The sequence below is a fragment of the Diadema antillarum genome, unplaced genomic scaffold (genome assembly GCF_040938485.1).
Source record: "Diadema antillarum isolate AM-2024a unplaced genomic scaffold, OU_Dant_1.0 seq00001984_RagTag, whole genome shotgun sequence".
In the NCBI taxonomy this organism is placed as follows: Eukaryota; Metazoa; Echinodermata; class Echinoidea; order Diadematoida; family Diadematidae; genus Diadema; species Diadema antillarum.
Genome location: NW_027272642.1, coordinates 233,537 through 249,775, shown reverse-complemented (window position 1 = coordinate 249,775; position 16,239 = coordinate 233,537). Strand labels below are relative to the sequence as shown.

Genomic DNA, 16,239 nt, shown 5'->3' with positions numbered 1-16,239 from the left:
TACAGTGAGCTCCTTCTTTCAAATTAATCCGCCATCTCTTCACTTGATCCTTCCTCCTATCCTCATGTTTCACTCGAATACCTCTTTTCCCTCCCACCAACCCCCCCCCCCCTTTTTACCAATCCATCCTGGTCCATCGGGAGATGTCCACGCATCTCGTGTCAATGAACACATGCATTGCATTCTTCTACTTGAGATTACATACCAGCTGGGACAGGCAGGGAGATGCTCAGTATATTAAGTGCATTTCCCGCTTTTTACACACCTCGTTCCCTCTCCTTTCGAGCCAACCCAAAAGTGCACTCACACCTAGCAAGTTTATAGCAATCTCCCAATGCCCAAATCACTGCCGGCCGGCCGGCCAGCCCCCGATAATGTCAAGTACGGTAAACCCCCATGGCGGCTATATTCGGCTCGATGACTCAAGCTGGATGTAGTGAGACAAATGTCATAGGATGCCCGGCTATCCTTTTTCCCTTTTCTTTTTATGTTCTTATCCATTTCCTCTTCTTTCCTTTTATTTCTATAACAGCAGGATGGAAGGTCCAAAAGCACTTTGCCATTTTGTCTTCATCTCCTTCATGTATTTCCTCAATTGTAAATGATATAGGGGCACAATAAGTAGTTATTACCATCCGGCCCTCTGACGAACTGTATGAAGATGCAACACATTCGAGAAGGTGGCATTTCTGGAGTGTAGCTACATTTCAGTTTGAGCGCAAAACTGCTGACCACTGGGATTAATTTTTTATGGTCACTACAAGTGCTCTCTTATTGATAAAATGGCACTGCCTGTGAGGCCGTATTTTGTTTGCCAATTAATTCACCAAGAATGAGAAGCCTCCTTTGTGGTTTGGTGCTTTATCCTTTTATAATTATTTTGCTAATCAAAGTGTTTCATGAGATACTGTGAGACATCATTTTCCATTTAGCACTTTACTATTCACATACAGTATAACTGAGGTGGCTCAGTCAGTAGCATAAGACTTTATGCCGTTCAATCCAATGGCTTGGGTTCAAGTGAGGATTCGAATCTTGGTGAGTTTTGCTGAGCAGTGTTGCTTGTTACTACACCGTCCCCTGTACTAGAGGGAAAACACTGTGTTCCTTGCATAGGACATGAGATGGAGGTTCCATGTATGAGAGAGTCACAACTCAATGCGCGTAAAAGATCCCACTTCAGTCTTTCATCACAAGGAGCAGGGTGCATATTATCAAGTTATCAAAAATTGGACCCCATGGAAGACCAGCTAGTGCACTTGGATGTGTGCTACCAAGCCTTTTTTTTCCCCAGATGGAAATTAAAACAAACTAAATATAAAAACAAACAATTGTAGTGTTACAGAAGTATCAAAAGCATCTTACATGCTATTATTCCTCACTTAAAAAGAAAGAAAAACATTTTTTTTTGTATTTGACAGCACCTTTTAGAGCTTCTTGTTTCTCTCACATATTGGCAAATTTGTAAACTTCTTTCTGATTTTTAGGAATTTATAGGATATGTGGTAATCTTCCGAGTTGCCAATTTGATTATGTAAAGACAATTTGATAATACCTGCAGCAAAATAAACTAGGACCTGATGTTCTGTTGTTAGATAGCTAAGAGTTGCTCTGATCCAGAATTGGGTATCAATGTACTCTTTGAACACTTTGATGGTTGAACTCAGTTCTATTCACTCTTGGCTACTCTGATCAGACGGGTATATCTGCTCTAAAGGATGTAAGTATCTACTGTCAATGCTTTTTTAGTGGGTGATTTTGCCCTTAAAAATCTTCCTTAAAAGCCAGTGGTGTGCACCTTTGAAGTATTCCCCATCTCACCTTTCTCCAAGCAGCCACACTCATCTGCTGGATTCATGCTGCAGCGAGAGAGAGTCTGGCAGAAGTTTATGAATATGCAATGAATGCCATTGGCGCAATGTCGGCCCTGAACCTTTGAGACTGACAACCGAGAACCTCTTTATCCCATCTCTTTCCCTGTCTCTCCCTCGCCCTCTTTCCTTCTCCTTCTCCTTCTCTCCCTTTTCATCTCTGTCTTTTACTCTCACTCTCTCCATCTCTCTTAAAGGGATGGTACAGTATTGGTGGAGGCGAGGATTAGGCTTTTAACTTTTTGTGAATTACCAAGAAACCAGTTATGAAATAGTACAGAACATGCCATTGCAAGACGAATTCAAAGTTTATTTGATGAAAATCGGTTTGGGAATGGCTGAGACATCCAAAAACAATGTAAAATAAAGTGATCATAATAAAAGACGGGTCCCAACTTTTATTGGGATTGCTATATTTTGGGTATCTCGGCCATTTCAAAACCGATTTTTCATCAAATAAACGTTGAATTCCTCTTGGAATTACATGCTCTTTCATATTTCATTAGAGGTTTCTCATTATCTCACCCAAAAATGTTAAACACCTGAAGTTTGGTCTCAACCAAAATCATGATCCCTTTAAGGGATGGTTTAGTTTTGGTTGAGATGGGGGATTCATATTATGTTCAGTTTTTTGTGAGATAATTAGAAGCCACTTTTATAAAATATTAAAGAGCATACAAAATTACAATTCATTAGTGCAATTCAAAGTTTGTTTGATGAAAATCTGTTTTGAAATGGCTGAGATAGCCAAAATTGATGTAAAACAAAGTGATCATGATGAAATGTGTGTCCCACCTTTTATTAGGACCTCTTTGTTTTTTTATATCTATTTTAAAGACACATCAAAACAATGTTTTAATCAAATGAACCTTGAATTCCTCTTAGAATTGTATGCTCTTTCATATCTGACGTTAAGACATTGCTCTAATTTCACACAAAAATTTGGAAACCTATTATAAAACCCCATCTCAACCAAAACTGAACCATCCCTTTAAAAGACTCCCTTCTTTTCTTCTCTTTTTTCTCCTTCACCTTCTTTCCCTCTCTCTCTCTCCTTCATCCTCTCGCTTTCTCTTACCTTCTTCTACTCATCCTCTGCCCTTCTCTCTTTCCATTCTCTCCTTCGCTCTTTTTCCATAACCTCGCTCTTTTTCCATAACCTCCCTCTCCATCAGTTCCTTTCTCTCTCTCTCTCTCCCTTCATCCATAATTTCCCTTTTTTCTCTCTCTTCCCGTATTCTTTCTTCTCTTTCCTTCGCTGGAATTTGAAATGAACCCGGTGATGCCCCACCTGTTCAGGCCTTGCTTCAGTGGAGTGAGCTATGAAGCAAGCTAGTGTGTCTAGTGTTTCTCAGATGAAGTGTGGATACCGCATCCCCAGAGGGGGGCACGGTAGTCGGTATTCACCCCATATTAGCAAAGCTTAAAGGTAGATATCAACCCATCGTGAAGTTCTCCTCAGTATTTTCCTATTTATACGCGTGTATACTGGGAGCAAAATTGCTAGATCAGCAGTTACTGTAAATATTGATATTGTCATGCGACTAATTTCTTGCGCTTGGCAGGGTAAGAAGAGTTTTGCGTTTTTTTAATTCCGCGGAGTCAAGACATCAACTACTGGAATGTATGGCAAGCAAAAATATTTGTGTGCTTTTATTTTCATGCTAGTTTCAGGTTGCGCAAAATGTGCGAAAATTTCTACTTTTACAGTTTCCCTTTCATATTTGGGATCATAGTGTACCATGCACCAAGTCGGCAGGAAATGTTCTTTCAAGGCAAGAATTTACCTGGATATATGATATATGGTTGTAAAGACATATTATTGATGTTTGGTTTATGTGTTGAAAGAATTTATAACAAGTAAATGCTCTCTTCTCTTAGACATTGTATTGTATTACAGCACTGACAATCTGATGATGGAAATGTACAATGCAAAATAAGAGTTAGCTTTTTATGTAGTAGGGAAATTTTTTTCAAAGAACTATTAGAATTGGAAAAGATATAGATTTCTTAAAAACATGATAATATGATATGCATACATTTGAGAATTTATATAAAAGTGAATTTCATTTAAAGACAAAATGAAGATATTTTGTAAAAATGTACTTCCAGTTTTTGCATATTAGTATAATCCATGAATGAATTAAAATCCATATTTGGCCACACGTGCTTGCTTCAGCAATTTAGTGTCTTGTATTAAAACTAGAAATTTATATGTGTGTATGGATTGTCATGAATTTTGTTTCAATGTAGTACAGCATGTCACACACTCAGGACCAACTGCAAGATTAGGTAGGGGGATATCATTTGTGTCATTGCAAGTCTTCTGCGCTGGTGCTGTTTAGGGTGGGGCGATGCTACATCGGCTGCAGTGTGGTGGATTTGCATTCACTTGCAAGCAAAGACAGTCTTTACTTTCAGATTGCCTTGTAAATAGGATGTCAACAATGCAAAATTCAAAGGACATGCAGTAGCAGAATGCCAGAATATGCTTTATCTCCATGATTTTGTACCACCCCATTTCTTTTGGGTCGTAGAGTGTCAAGCTGTTGAAGAACATTTACTGATGTTCTAGTTTTGTTTGTGGGATGAAAATGGAATTTGGTAATGCAAAATCACAAGCTGCAATTTAACATCAAATGTAAATTCATGTCTAGAGGCTCTTATGAGTAGAAAACTAAAAGTAGTTCCCTAATATGCCGTGGTGTAAAGTAGAAACATATGTTGGGACAAACTTGCATAATCAGCAGTAGATTTGAATGTCATGCATTTCATACATAGACGGCATGGCAGCAAGCTCTATGCCGCGGATCAGTGTATGCCTTTATATATCCTTTCAGCTACAGTAAAGTCACATCTTCACCTAAAAGGTAATTGTGTTTACAGATTTTAAGGAGAGACACAAATAGTTAGGCCCTATGTGATGATGACTATAGTTTTGAGTACTTTTATTGCTGAATGTTGGTTTCGGCATCAATTTAAGCCAGGGACACATTCAAATGGCTATTGACACATAGTTGGTTTTTTTTTTTGTTTTTTTAAAGGGTTTTTTTTGTACTTTTTTGTATGCGACGGTAAAATTGGTTTTGTGTTGTGTTTGTTGTAAATAGTTTGTTTGCTTGTTTGTTTGTGTGTTTGTTTGTGGGTATGTTTCTTTTTTTTAGAGGGATGGTGAGAGAGGAGGGGGATATGAGCTACTATATGCCCACACTTTTCGGAATATTCTGTAAAAATGTTGGTCTATTTACAATAGGGAGATTATTATTTGAGAGTGCCATATAAGACAGTCTCCATTTATTATTTCGTTAATTTGTTTGCTTGTTTTGTTATTGATTTGTTGTTTTTTTGTGTGTGTGCTTTGCTTATAATATTTGTTTGTATGTTTTTATGAGTATGAATTAATGCCTTCCATGCTGATATACAGGAAGCATAGATCCACCTGTACAATATGCCAATAGAGGGTGCTTTGGGTATCATCCTGCGTTCATTCCATCTGCCTGTCCATATTCATTACACCTTCTCTCAAGGCCATTGTACAGTGCCATCATACAAGGAGTTTCTTTTGAATGTGATCGATCTTTGAGTCACAAGTCTGTAGCCTTGCTCCAGTCTATGTCCTTGCCCAGTCATCAGCTGCTGTGAAAAGTATATTCTTTGCATTTCTTCATATATATTTTTTAAACAAGTAGAATTTAGATTTACACTGTATACCCCTGTAGCAGAGAGAAAGCATCACGGGCAAATTGAATTATGGGGTAATTTGCTTATATATAATGATGCGCACGTATACATATTGCTGCCATGCACTTTCTCTTTGAGATATGGATGTTGTAACCTTCTATAAAGTTTGAGTGTTCTCCCAACAACCTCCCTCGGTTTTCCGTGAGATATTTGAGGTGAAATTCATCTGACTTTATGAGTCGAGTGTAAGGAAATCATGAAGCAAAAGTCTCCACCTTGCTGTTAAGCTCTGAGACGTTGAGCCTTTTAGGGGTGAGAATTCATTCGCTGCTGTTCATGATGGTGATGATAATGGTGGTGGTTCGTTGAATCATATATGACCATGTATATGGAATTTGTGTGGTGGATTGCAGCATGCTTGTCTCCAAGTGATAGTGAGAGAAGCGAGGCTCCCATTGGGTATGCATCAAGACTTGTTCCTAATCCTCATCCTATCTTCTTCCTTCTCCTCCTCCTCCTCCTCCTCCTCTCCTTGAAATCTTCTTCTTTTTCTTTTTCTCCTCTTCTTCTTCTCCCTCCTTCAAATACTCTCCTTTCTTCATTTCATCCTACTCATATTCCTTCCCCCTTCTCTTCTGTGCTTCTTTCCCCCATCTTTCTTCTACTTAAATTTCTTCCCTTTTCTTTATCTTCTCTTTTCCTTCCTCTCCGTTCCCTCTTTGATGTTCATTTTTGTTCACATGTTTGTGTGCGTACGCGTGTTTGTGTCTGTATGCGTGTTTGTGAGGGGGCAACAGCCTTTGGACAAATAAGTGCCCTGAAATATTCAGGAGGAAATGGTGCCGACCTTTTCAAGGATGCACAACGTGCAGTGGCGCTAAGTGTGAATTGCATGTCATCCGAACATAGATTTGTCACCTCCCAGTTTTTCTCATGGGGCGACGAGGAGGGTAGAGTGACGACAGGGGAAGTGTATGGAGAGCTAATTGGGTCCATTTGTATGCATAGAATTCCACTTTTCTCCCACATTAGTCTTTTTCTATCAATATGATCTGTGATGTTACTTCAAAATTGTCCAACACCCCCCTGATTGCATTCTGGAGGATGAAGATTTGAAATGTACGTGATCTTTTTGCCACATTTGCACGATTATAGCTCTGTGTGACACATGAATGACCTCTTTCGTGTCATTTTTCACTTCGGTCATTGAACGTATTCTCACACATGTCAAAAACTGCTTTGCCAAAAAGTGCTTTGCCAAAACAAACAAACAAACAAATAGACAAACAGGCAATCAAAGCAAAATAAAAAAAGTAAATTATAATTAGAATATCATTTCTGAAGTGTCAAAAATAGGAAATGTTCTTTCAAGAAATTTGATGCCTTATGATATTTTAATATGTTTCATACTCAATCTAGTATTAGAGACAACATTGCGATGTCTTGTTGTTGTTGTTGTTGTTTTTTCATTAGCCATCATGTGATTTTTGACTTATAAATGCACTTTTTGTTCATTTCTGACAAACACAGTTATGAAATGTAGGTACATGTACTGCAAACTAGTGCATGTTAGTTTTGAGGTACATACAATATGTTAAAAGAGTACTTACATTTAGTTTTTCAAACCAGATTCTGTTATTCTACCAACTTACCAATATTCCATCCACCGCTTTTTGTAGAAGGGGGAATAGTGTCTCTCTGAATTTGTTCAAATATGAATAATTAACTTTCTTTTGTAATTTTCTGCGAAAAAGGACACAATTCCTTGATATACAGTGTAAAAGAACAGTAGGACACTGCCATAACATTAAATGTTCCTTTGTGATTTTATTCCCCTGAAAAAGAGCAATTATACTTCCTATGTACAGCAAGCTTGTGAGTTAGGTAGGATGGCTGTTATTCTAGATAATAGCTCTAATTGGTTTTACATCCTATATGGTATCTTCATAAATTACTCTGTCTTACTGTTCATGCGCTTACCATTTTGTGCACTTGATTAGTTCACATATAGGGAAAAAAAGAAGCGACTCTTACTTGAGGTGGCATTTAAACAACCCCATCAGGGTGTAGACACCAAAGTGAGAAAAGAAATCATGTTTTTGTAGAGCAAACATACCAAGACTTGTTTTATATCATTTGTCCGGGCCCGCCTGTGGATCTGTGACGCTTTCTGTGCTAATCCTGTCACTGTGGCTGACTTAACAACAGAGATGAGAGGATGTGTGGTGCTGGTGTTTGCTGTGTCTCCCTGAACCTTGGTCTTTGGACCTGTACTCTTGGTCTAGAGAGGGGAACTGATCATCAAAATGTTAACCGCCTTTTTCCACTCACTCTGGTTTTTGTCTGCATTGATGGCTAGTCGGGGAAAATCTCTCCTGTTGTGACAGTATAATGTGACTTGATGCAGTGTAGAGCGGATTGACTGATTTGACCATAAACTGTATGTATTTTGACCCAGCAGCCTTTATTAACTATTTCTGTCCAGGAAATTTCAGGAATTTGCTTGTTGTGTCCACAGAACAGTGGTAAATATCAAATCATGAGGGTACCATTATCAAGAACTCTGTATGATACTGTCATTGCCTTTTGTTCATGCCCAGTGCACTACTCATTACAGTCAGATATGAACTGCATGTTTGATTGGTTCAAAATCGTTCTGGACGATGCTCTTGGACGTTGGCTACAGAGTTTCTCTCCTGTTTTGCTTTTTCTTCTTTTTTTTGTTCAGAATCATTTGAGTGTATGAAGTGTTGAATATGTAGGTCCTACGAGAGAGGGAGAGAGAGATAGACAGAGAGAGAGAGAGAGAGAGAGAGAAAGGTAGATTTTTGTTATGGTTTTAAGTCATTTTGGCAACCATCTGTGCTGTCAGTTCCATATTTTGGGGTAATGTATTATAGGGTACAGAGTGGCAGAAAAAAGCTGGTACACATACATGTACATTGCATTTTAGCATTTTTACATCATATATTGAAACACTTACCGTAAAACTTGTGATGCCAGAAAGAATTTGTCTATGCAATCTATATGCACTGAAGAAACTTTACATTGCTTTAAAAGAGCTATTTAAATGGATATGATTTCTTCAAAGTAGGCTATTTAGTAATTTAATCCTTTGATGCTCTTGCAGCGTGTCAGATTACCTACTAGGATGAATTCAGATTGCTTAACATACAGCAGCTGCTGTAGTACACAAAGCTTGAATGCTCAGACTGCCATTTAAGAGTTCAGCTGTATACACACCATTGTATCTGAAGTTTGTGTGATTAGCAGAAAAGGAAGCCAGGTCTTTACGTTTTCCTGGCGTTTCTACGGTGAAACCGGAATAATCGGTTCCCGGTTCCTGTCTGTCGGGTTTGATTTATTTGCGTGTCGTGTTAGTCCAGACTTTACTTTGTGCTTGTGATATGAATACTATACTAAAATTAATTTTTAGGTGCAAGCCAATGCTGGCTCTATCACTTCCATAGATGGATTTTGGTTCTGTAGTTCGAATTAGCCGATGATGAAATGCCTTTAAATGCCAGTGTTTTAAAGTTGATTATACTGAATGGAGCTAACTCAGACAGAACTGTGTAGGTTTTGCTTTCAAATGTTTTTTTTTTCCAGGTTCTGTTTGTTTTATGGGGATCATTTCCAACAAGTCTCTTTATATGTGATGTTATGATCCCTTCATTCAAAATGAATAAATGGATAAATTGTACCAAGACGTTTGTATTTTGATTTTTGCAAATGTTATGTTTTGAGATGGAAATGAATGAATGAGTTTTGGTTTCTCTGCTCAAGAACTACATTCATTTCCACAAATGTAAACATGGAGTTGTTGATTTATGTACTGTGATGCAAATATGAAACTTGTCTGATCTTCCCCTGTAGGGGCCATATCATGGCTTCCTTTGTTTCCCTCTCTATTTGAACACAGCAAACATGTTACAATTAGCCAGTAACAACAGTTAGTTCCTTTAGGTATTTCATATCTGTGCAAGTACCAATTAATGCTTGAATTCTTATACATTTGTACCTTTTACATGTGTACAAGGTATATCAATGTAATTTCTGCAGCACTCTAGCAGTAGATGACGAGTTAATAAATGAATGTTGTAATCCTAGATCTACTAAATAATGATATATCATATACTTTACATTTCTTTACAAGGAATGTGGTCCTGAAGTTATTCATTTGTTTTCAAAGAGATCTGACTTTCATGTAAAATGCGGCATGATCTTTGAGTGGAGATCTAATGCCTATATCAAAGAAGAAAATGCCTTTTTGGGTTGCTTTCACAATCAGTGAATCCACTCTCTGTGTTGTGCTCATACCCGTGATGATGAAGTTTAGCTGCGCAGAATGAAATTGTTGGTGATGAGTGGTAAACACCACCCCCTCTGACATCATCACATCTTCCCGCTAAATCCCTAATCCCACGAGATCAGTGAATTATCTTCGCAGGGTGATAATATATCTGTGTCAACGGGGTTAATCCCCGGTTTCTGCTCCAGAATACACACAGGATATTCGGTTAGTTTCCTTAATGTGAACAAGGGGCATTGCACACAGACAAACATGTACACTGCCGCAGAAACATTGAAAACTTCTTGCGTGTCATTCCCTACTCACACAAGGAAAACACACCATCAACAATGTGTGGGTTAGACATTGTGCTAGGCATTCATATTTGTGTTTGGATGATATGATGGGCTTTCCGTGAAGCGGTAGTGACATCTAGAACTTCCATGCGAGACGGATAATATTCATGAATTCATCTTCCTGTAGTGGCTGACCTCATCTGTTGTGGGGGAGAAGCTGACTTCTTTTATGAAAACAAGAGTGGATTTTTAAAATTGGAAATGATTTGGTGGCTAGTCGGAATTAAAAGAAGAAAAAACAAGACTGAATCATCCCCAGAATTCTGAGAAAGAAAGTGACCTCAGTTGTCGGGTGTGGTTATGAGAAAAATATGGCAAGGAAATTTGTACAATATACAATTTGTGCAAGCTATGTGAAAGATGATTGTGTCTTCAAAAGAGACCACCTACCAGATTCACTGACATTAAGTACTGTCCTACTCGCGTGGCATTTTTTGTTTTGTGTTATCAGCAGAATATCCTTATCAATTCATATTCATTGGGAACCCATTTGTGTACAACTCCTCTTATTCAATGGAACTCCTTGGTGAATTCTCATATAATTATGCGAGCTCTGAGAAAAGACTGCATTGAAGTTACAGTCATTTGGGTGAGTTCTCATTATTATGTTCCATCATACATATTTCTTGCTTATATATTTCTTGCTTACTTTACTTTTGTCTATACAGCAAACATCATTGTTGGACCTTCTTGAACATCTAACCATTTGTTTTCTCTTCTTTTCTTCATCTCCCCCTCTCACCGTTTTTCGTCGACAGGACTGATTTACGGATCCAACCGTGGGAGCCGCAGTTTCTCCCTCTCGCAGCAGGACCGCTTCTCCGCGCTCCACCCGGGCCGGGAGCGGGCCGGGGCCTTCTCCGTCAGGATGTCCAGCATGAACGGGACGATGACGGACGGGCCGGCGAAAGGAGACGACCAAGGGGTGGGCATCGACGAGTCGTCGGAATGGGAACAGGTAGGTGGATGGCTGGGCGGATGCCATACTTGTATGTACTTCTGGTCGGGTCTAGGCCCAATTGGGTGTGGCACATTGCGTGTAGGGACACTATGGGATCCTAAATGTTACAGTGGAGATTTGGAGGGTGTTTGCAAAGACTTTTAGTTGATCTTAAGGTTTGAGATCAGCTTTTAGGAAATTATGATATGCCGTTGTCTTCCCCATTCAGTTCATTCCTCAAATTGTAAACAAATTTGATAAAAAAATTAGTTTGCCCCTTATTTCGTTATGTATATGCCTGCAGAAAAGAGAAAAGTCTCCAATATTTTCATCGATTTTTTTTTCAGTGAAGTTAGAATCTTGGAAGGCACACACATCATACCATAATCATCAGCTGATTCTCAAATCTAAAATTGACGTAGGTTCTTTGTGATACATTCTCTGGACTTGTATGTATGACACTGTGCTTTTGAAACCTGTCTAGTACCGTTGTCTCTGGGACTTTGAGTTTTACCCGTGGCATCTCTCTTGGATTATAAAATGAGTGTGTTGGGCAACACCGGAAGTGAGTTGATAAACACACCCATACGTAGGCATGCAATGTAATGCCTTTATCTCAAAATGATTCCATGTTCTTATTAAAGGGACTGTACAGTACTGGTTGAGGTAAGGATTCATGTTTTGAACATTCCTAAGTAAGATAATGAAAAGCCTCTTATGAAATATGAAGGAGCATGTAATTTTAAGAAGGATTCAACGTTTATTTGATGAAAATTGGTTTTCAAATGGCTGAGATATCCAAAAAAGTGCTAATAATAAAAGGCGACACGCCCCAACTTTATTAGTATCTCTTTGTTTCACCTTGTTTTTGGATATCTAAGCCATTTCAAAACCGATTTTCATCGAATAAACTTTTGATACCCCTTAGAACTGCATGCTCTTTCACATCTCATAGAGTGGTTTCTGAATATCTCACAAAACGTTAAAGCTAAATCTTCACCTCGACCAGAACTGTACACACCCTTTAAAGGCAAAGGAGGATATTATAGCTTATAACTAAATCTGTCATGAATTTATCTAACATTCTGCTTGATATTATCAGTGTTTTTTATATATACAATGTATGTGTAATACCGTAATAGGTCGTCCAATGAGTCTTGACTTTTCTTCCCATGTTGCTTACCAGCAACCCTACTCTATTCCACAGTTTTTACCCACTTTCCTAGAAAAGAAGCATTTTTGTTGCCGAGTTGACAGTGGAAGCTAGCCTGTATAGACAGTCAAACAAAACTTAAACTCTGTTTTACAAATTAGGTCTTTTTCTCCCTTTCAGCAGAATAGTAAAAGATATCTCTTTTTACCAATTTGTGTATCAAACATTAAACATTTTTGTATGAAATGTCTTAAGGAAACACTAGCTTAAAAATAACTAATCCCACCACTTGACTTCTTTTCAAAGAAGAAACAAATTTCTAGGATGTGTATAGGTGTTGATGCAAAAATTCTGTAGTAAATACTGTAAAGTAAGGTGTTACGATATGTATGTGACTTTGATAAACTTACAATAGGGATGTACAAGTTGTACCTTTGTATTTTTATATGGCAGTATGTGAACGCAGAGTTGGTTTCCCATTTTCATCTATGACAGATCGAGAGCATCATGAACTCGTTCGGGGCGGGACTGGTGCGAGAGTCGGTCTACGAGCGGGACTTCCAGCGGGACTTTGAAAAAATGTTTGAAAGTGAGACATCATCAACAGTGTCACTTTGTGCTAGAATATAAAGTGGACCTCCAACCAGTAAATAAAAAAAAATGAAACGGCAGAGGTTCCTTTAAATTCAGACCTTAAAAAAGAAAGCTGTATGGAGTTTCTATAGTTTCCCATTATTTCAAAAAATGATGCTGTTATAGTTACAATGGTGACTGTAGTAGAGGTATTGATGTCATAGTGTCATGAGTCTCCAAATAAACCTAATACAAATTTTTACTTCAACAGGAATGAGATATATTCTTTGAATCAAGTTGATGTAATCTAGTAATGGCATCCAAGTAGTAGCATTCATGATTTTAGGGTTGAGGAAATTGCAGTTTTGGTATTAAATCATTACCCAAAGCATGCTTTGGATGGTACATATTTGTAAAAACCAAATTTGAATATAGGAAAATTGTGAGGTGATAACATACTGGCTTCTTTCAATTTGCAAGTACATAATATTGTATGAAGAATGTGTTCGCAAAAACAGTCCATATTTGCCAAGTGGAGATATTTGCGATTAAAGGTCAAGAAAAATAAGGAGAATAATAAGAAAATTTTTGCTTCTTTTGACCATAACTTTAAAAATGTACCTTTATATGTAGTGACCAATATATCATTTAAAAGGTATTATTTTGTCCTTTACGACAGAGACCGTACTTCAAAATCTTCAAAAATGGACTTATTGGTTTTTGCGAACAAACTCTTCATATATTGGTGAAAACCTGTGAAACATCAAAGCCCCATGTTTTTCTTGTAGAATTTCAAATTTTGATGGAATTTGTGTCATTTTGCTTCCTCCTTCTCTCTGACCTGTCTATCATATCTCCATCTGTATATATACTGTATGTCTATTTGTATGTCTTTGAATAATGTCTATAATCTGTATGTCCTATTTGTATATCTATCTTTCTGTTTATATTCATCTATGTATCTACTTATCCATCTATCTATCCCATTTTTCATATCCCTCCTTTTATCTCTTTTTATCTATTCTTGTTCCCGTTTCCTCCTTCCCCATGCCATAGGCCCTGGAAGACCACAGACTGTAGGGGAGTGGTTGGACAGCCTAAACCTGGGACAGTATGAGAACATGCTGATAGCAAACGGCTTTGACCACCTGGATTTCATTGTGAGTGCATCCCACCATTATTCTAGACTACTGTAAAACATGATATATGCGCGGCATGAAATTTTCGCGACCTGGAGCCGACGGCCTTTTTCGTGGCAAGAAATTTTCACGAATTGCCACTTGCATTCAATGCTTCAGAGTGTACATGTAGATAAGACATTTCGCGTGCATTTTAATTTCGCGAATCTTGGCGCTCGCGAAATTCGCGAATCTTGGCGCTCGCGAAATTGGCGAAATTAAAATGCATGCGAACATTCCTCGTTTTACAGTAATACCACGTTAAGAGTCCCCCCAAACACGGCACAACCTCAAGAGGTTGTGCCGTGGTCACGCCAGACGAGGGAACTCTGAAATGATCTCGGCATAAACACGGCGTGAACTTTGCACACACTTCCGATGATCTGCCCTGTTTGAGGCGGAGTGCGCAAGAGAATCTACTGTAATTGCCTCTCTGGAGGAGAAATGCTCTTCCACAAGTTTCCATAGAAATGTGTGCTGACCTCACTCCGCTAGACAACAGGGAGACTCTAAACGGGGGTCTCTCTCACCCCCCACTTCAGTTTGTATAAAAATAGGCTCATTTTATGTCTGGCATGTCCTCCGGAGGTCCTCCTGAGGTCCTCCTAGACAGGGGGACTCTAAACGGGGTATAATCCACATTTAAAACGCATTCAATTCTCAACATCAAGAAGCAAGTTTGTATTGACTGAAAGTAGATCAACTCTAAAAGGTTTCTCTTCCAGAAATAACAAAGCAGCTTCTAATAACAGGAAAAGGGCTTCACGTGCTGTTTACCATTGGCCTGCATTTACATTATAGATTTACATTGTTGGGAGTATCTATTTTTGCATCTTCTCGAGTAGATTGTACTTTTGCTGTTTCTGTACTTCCTTTCAGCCAAGGCTAGGTCTGATAAGGATTGGAAAAGTAGAGGTGTGTAATGCCAGCAGTTGTTCACAAATGTGTTTGTCTTTGAGCTGGACTACAGCCAGCTTGAACTCGAGCCAGAGCCGTGTTTACCTTTGGTGTTTTCATACAATTGGCCATTTGCAACATATGTACCTTGTACAATGTTAATTTTGGGGGGTGTCCGTACAGGCTTTGCATCAGAATTAGACGCACAGGTATTTTGCATTTCATTCATTATGATCATATTGACTCTTGAAGGAGTTGGCATACACTACACCGAAGTAACTACACAGTAGGTTTTGCTGGCTGCCAACTCTTGAAGGAGTTGGCATACACTACACTGAAGTAACTACACAGTAGGTTTCACTGGCTGCCAACTCTTGAAGGAATTGGCATACACTACACCGAAGTAACTACACAGTAGGTTTTGCTGGCTGCCAACTCTTGAAGGACTTGGCATACACTACACCGAAGTAACTACACAGTAGGTTTTGCTGGCTGCCAACTCATGAAGGAGTTGACATACACTACACCGAAGTAACTACACAGTAGGCTTCGCTGGCTGCCAACTCTTGAAGGAGTTGGCATACACTACACCGAAGTAACTACACAGTAGGTTTTGCTGGCTGCCAACTCTTGAAGAACTTGGCATACACTACACCGAAGTAACTACACAGTAGGTTTTGCTGGCTGCCAACTCATGAAGGAGTTGACATACACTACACCGAAGGAACTACACAGTAGGTTTTGCTGGCTGCCAACTCTTGAAGGAGTTGGCATACACTACACCGAAGTAACTACATGGTAGGTATCGCTGGCTGCGTGAGCCATGACATAGCGATACCTGGAGCAGAACAACACACTAGGACAGCACTTCTAATGCAGAACAAAATATGCACAGGAATCACCAAGTAAAACAACAACAACAAAAGTCATGTACAATGTAACTAGTCTTGTTGCTTTTGACAATTGTCTATTTCGCAAAATGTGAAGTACATTGTAAGGAGTACTAGGTCCTCGCCACTGGGAAATTAACAATACACAAAAATATCTGATGGGTAGCAATTCACGAAGTTACCTCCGCATAAGAATTTAATCAGATACTATACTAATGATGCACAGGATAGAGTGTGTTAGTGAAGGTGCGGCGCGCTCGAGAGTATTGACAATGGTGCGACATGCACGAGGCGCAGCCGAGTGCATGTTTGCAACCGTTGTCAATACTCGAGAGTGAGCTGCACCTTCACTAATGCCACGAAATAATCCTGTGCATCATTAGTTTTATAAAATGGGTCGAAAACTAAC

The 16,239-nt window shown here is 38.8% G+C and overlaps 1 protein-coding gene across 1 annotated transcript in view; it reads left to right on the top strand.

Annotated features, from left to right (window-relative positions):
* LOC139713490 (uncharacterized) overlaps positions 1–16,239 on the top strand; it is a 118,132-nt gene that overhangs the window by 85,611 nt on the left and 16,282 nt on the right. Inside the window, exons 7-9 of the mRNA XM_071625217.1 lie at positions 10,958–11,157; positions 12,788–12,881; positions 13,922–14,025. Coding sequence (XP_071481318.1) covers positions 10,958–11,157; positions 12,788–12,881; positions 13,922–14,025 — 398 coding nt within the window. The remainder of the gene's footprint in view (positions 1–10,957; positions 11,158–12,787; positions 12,882–13,921; positions 14,026–16,239) is intronic.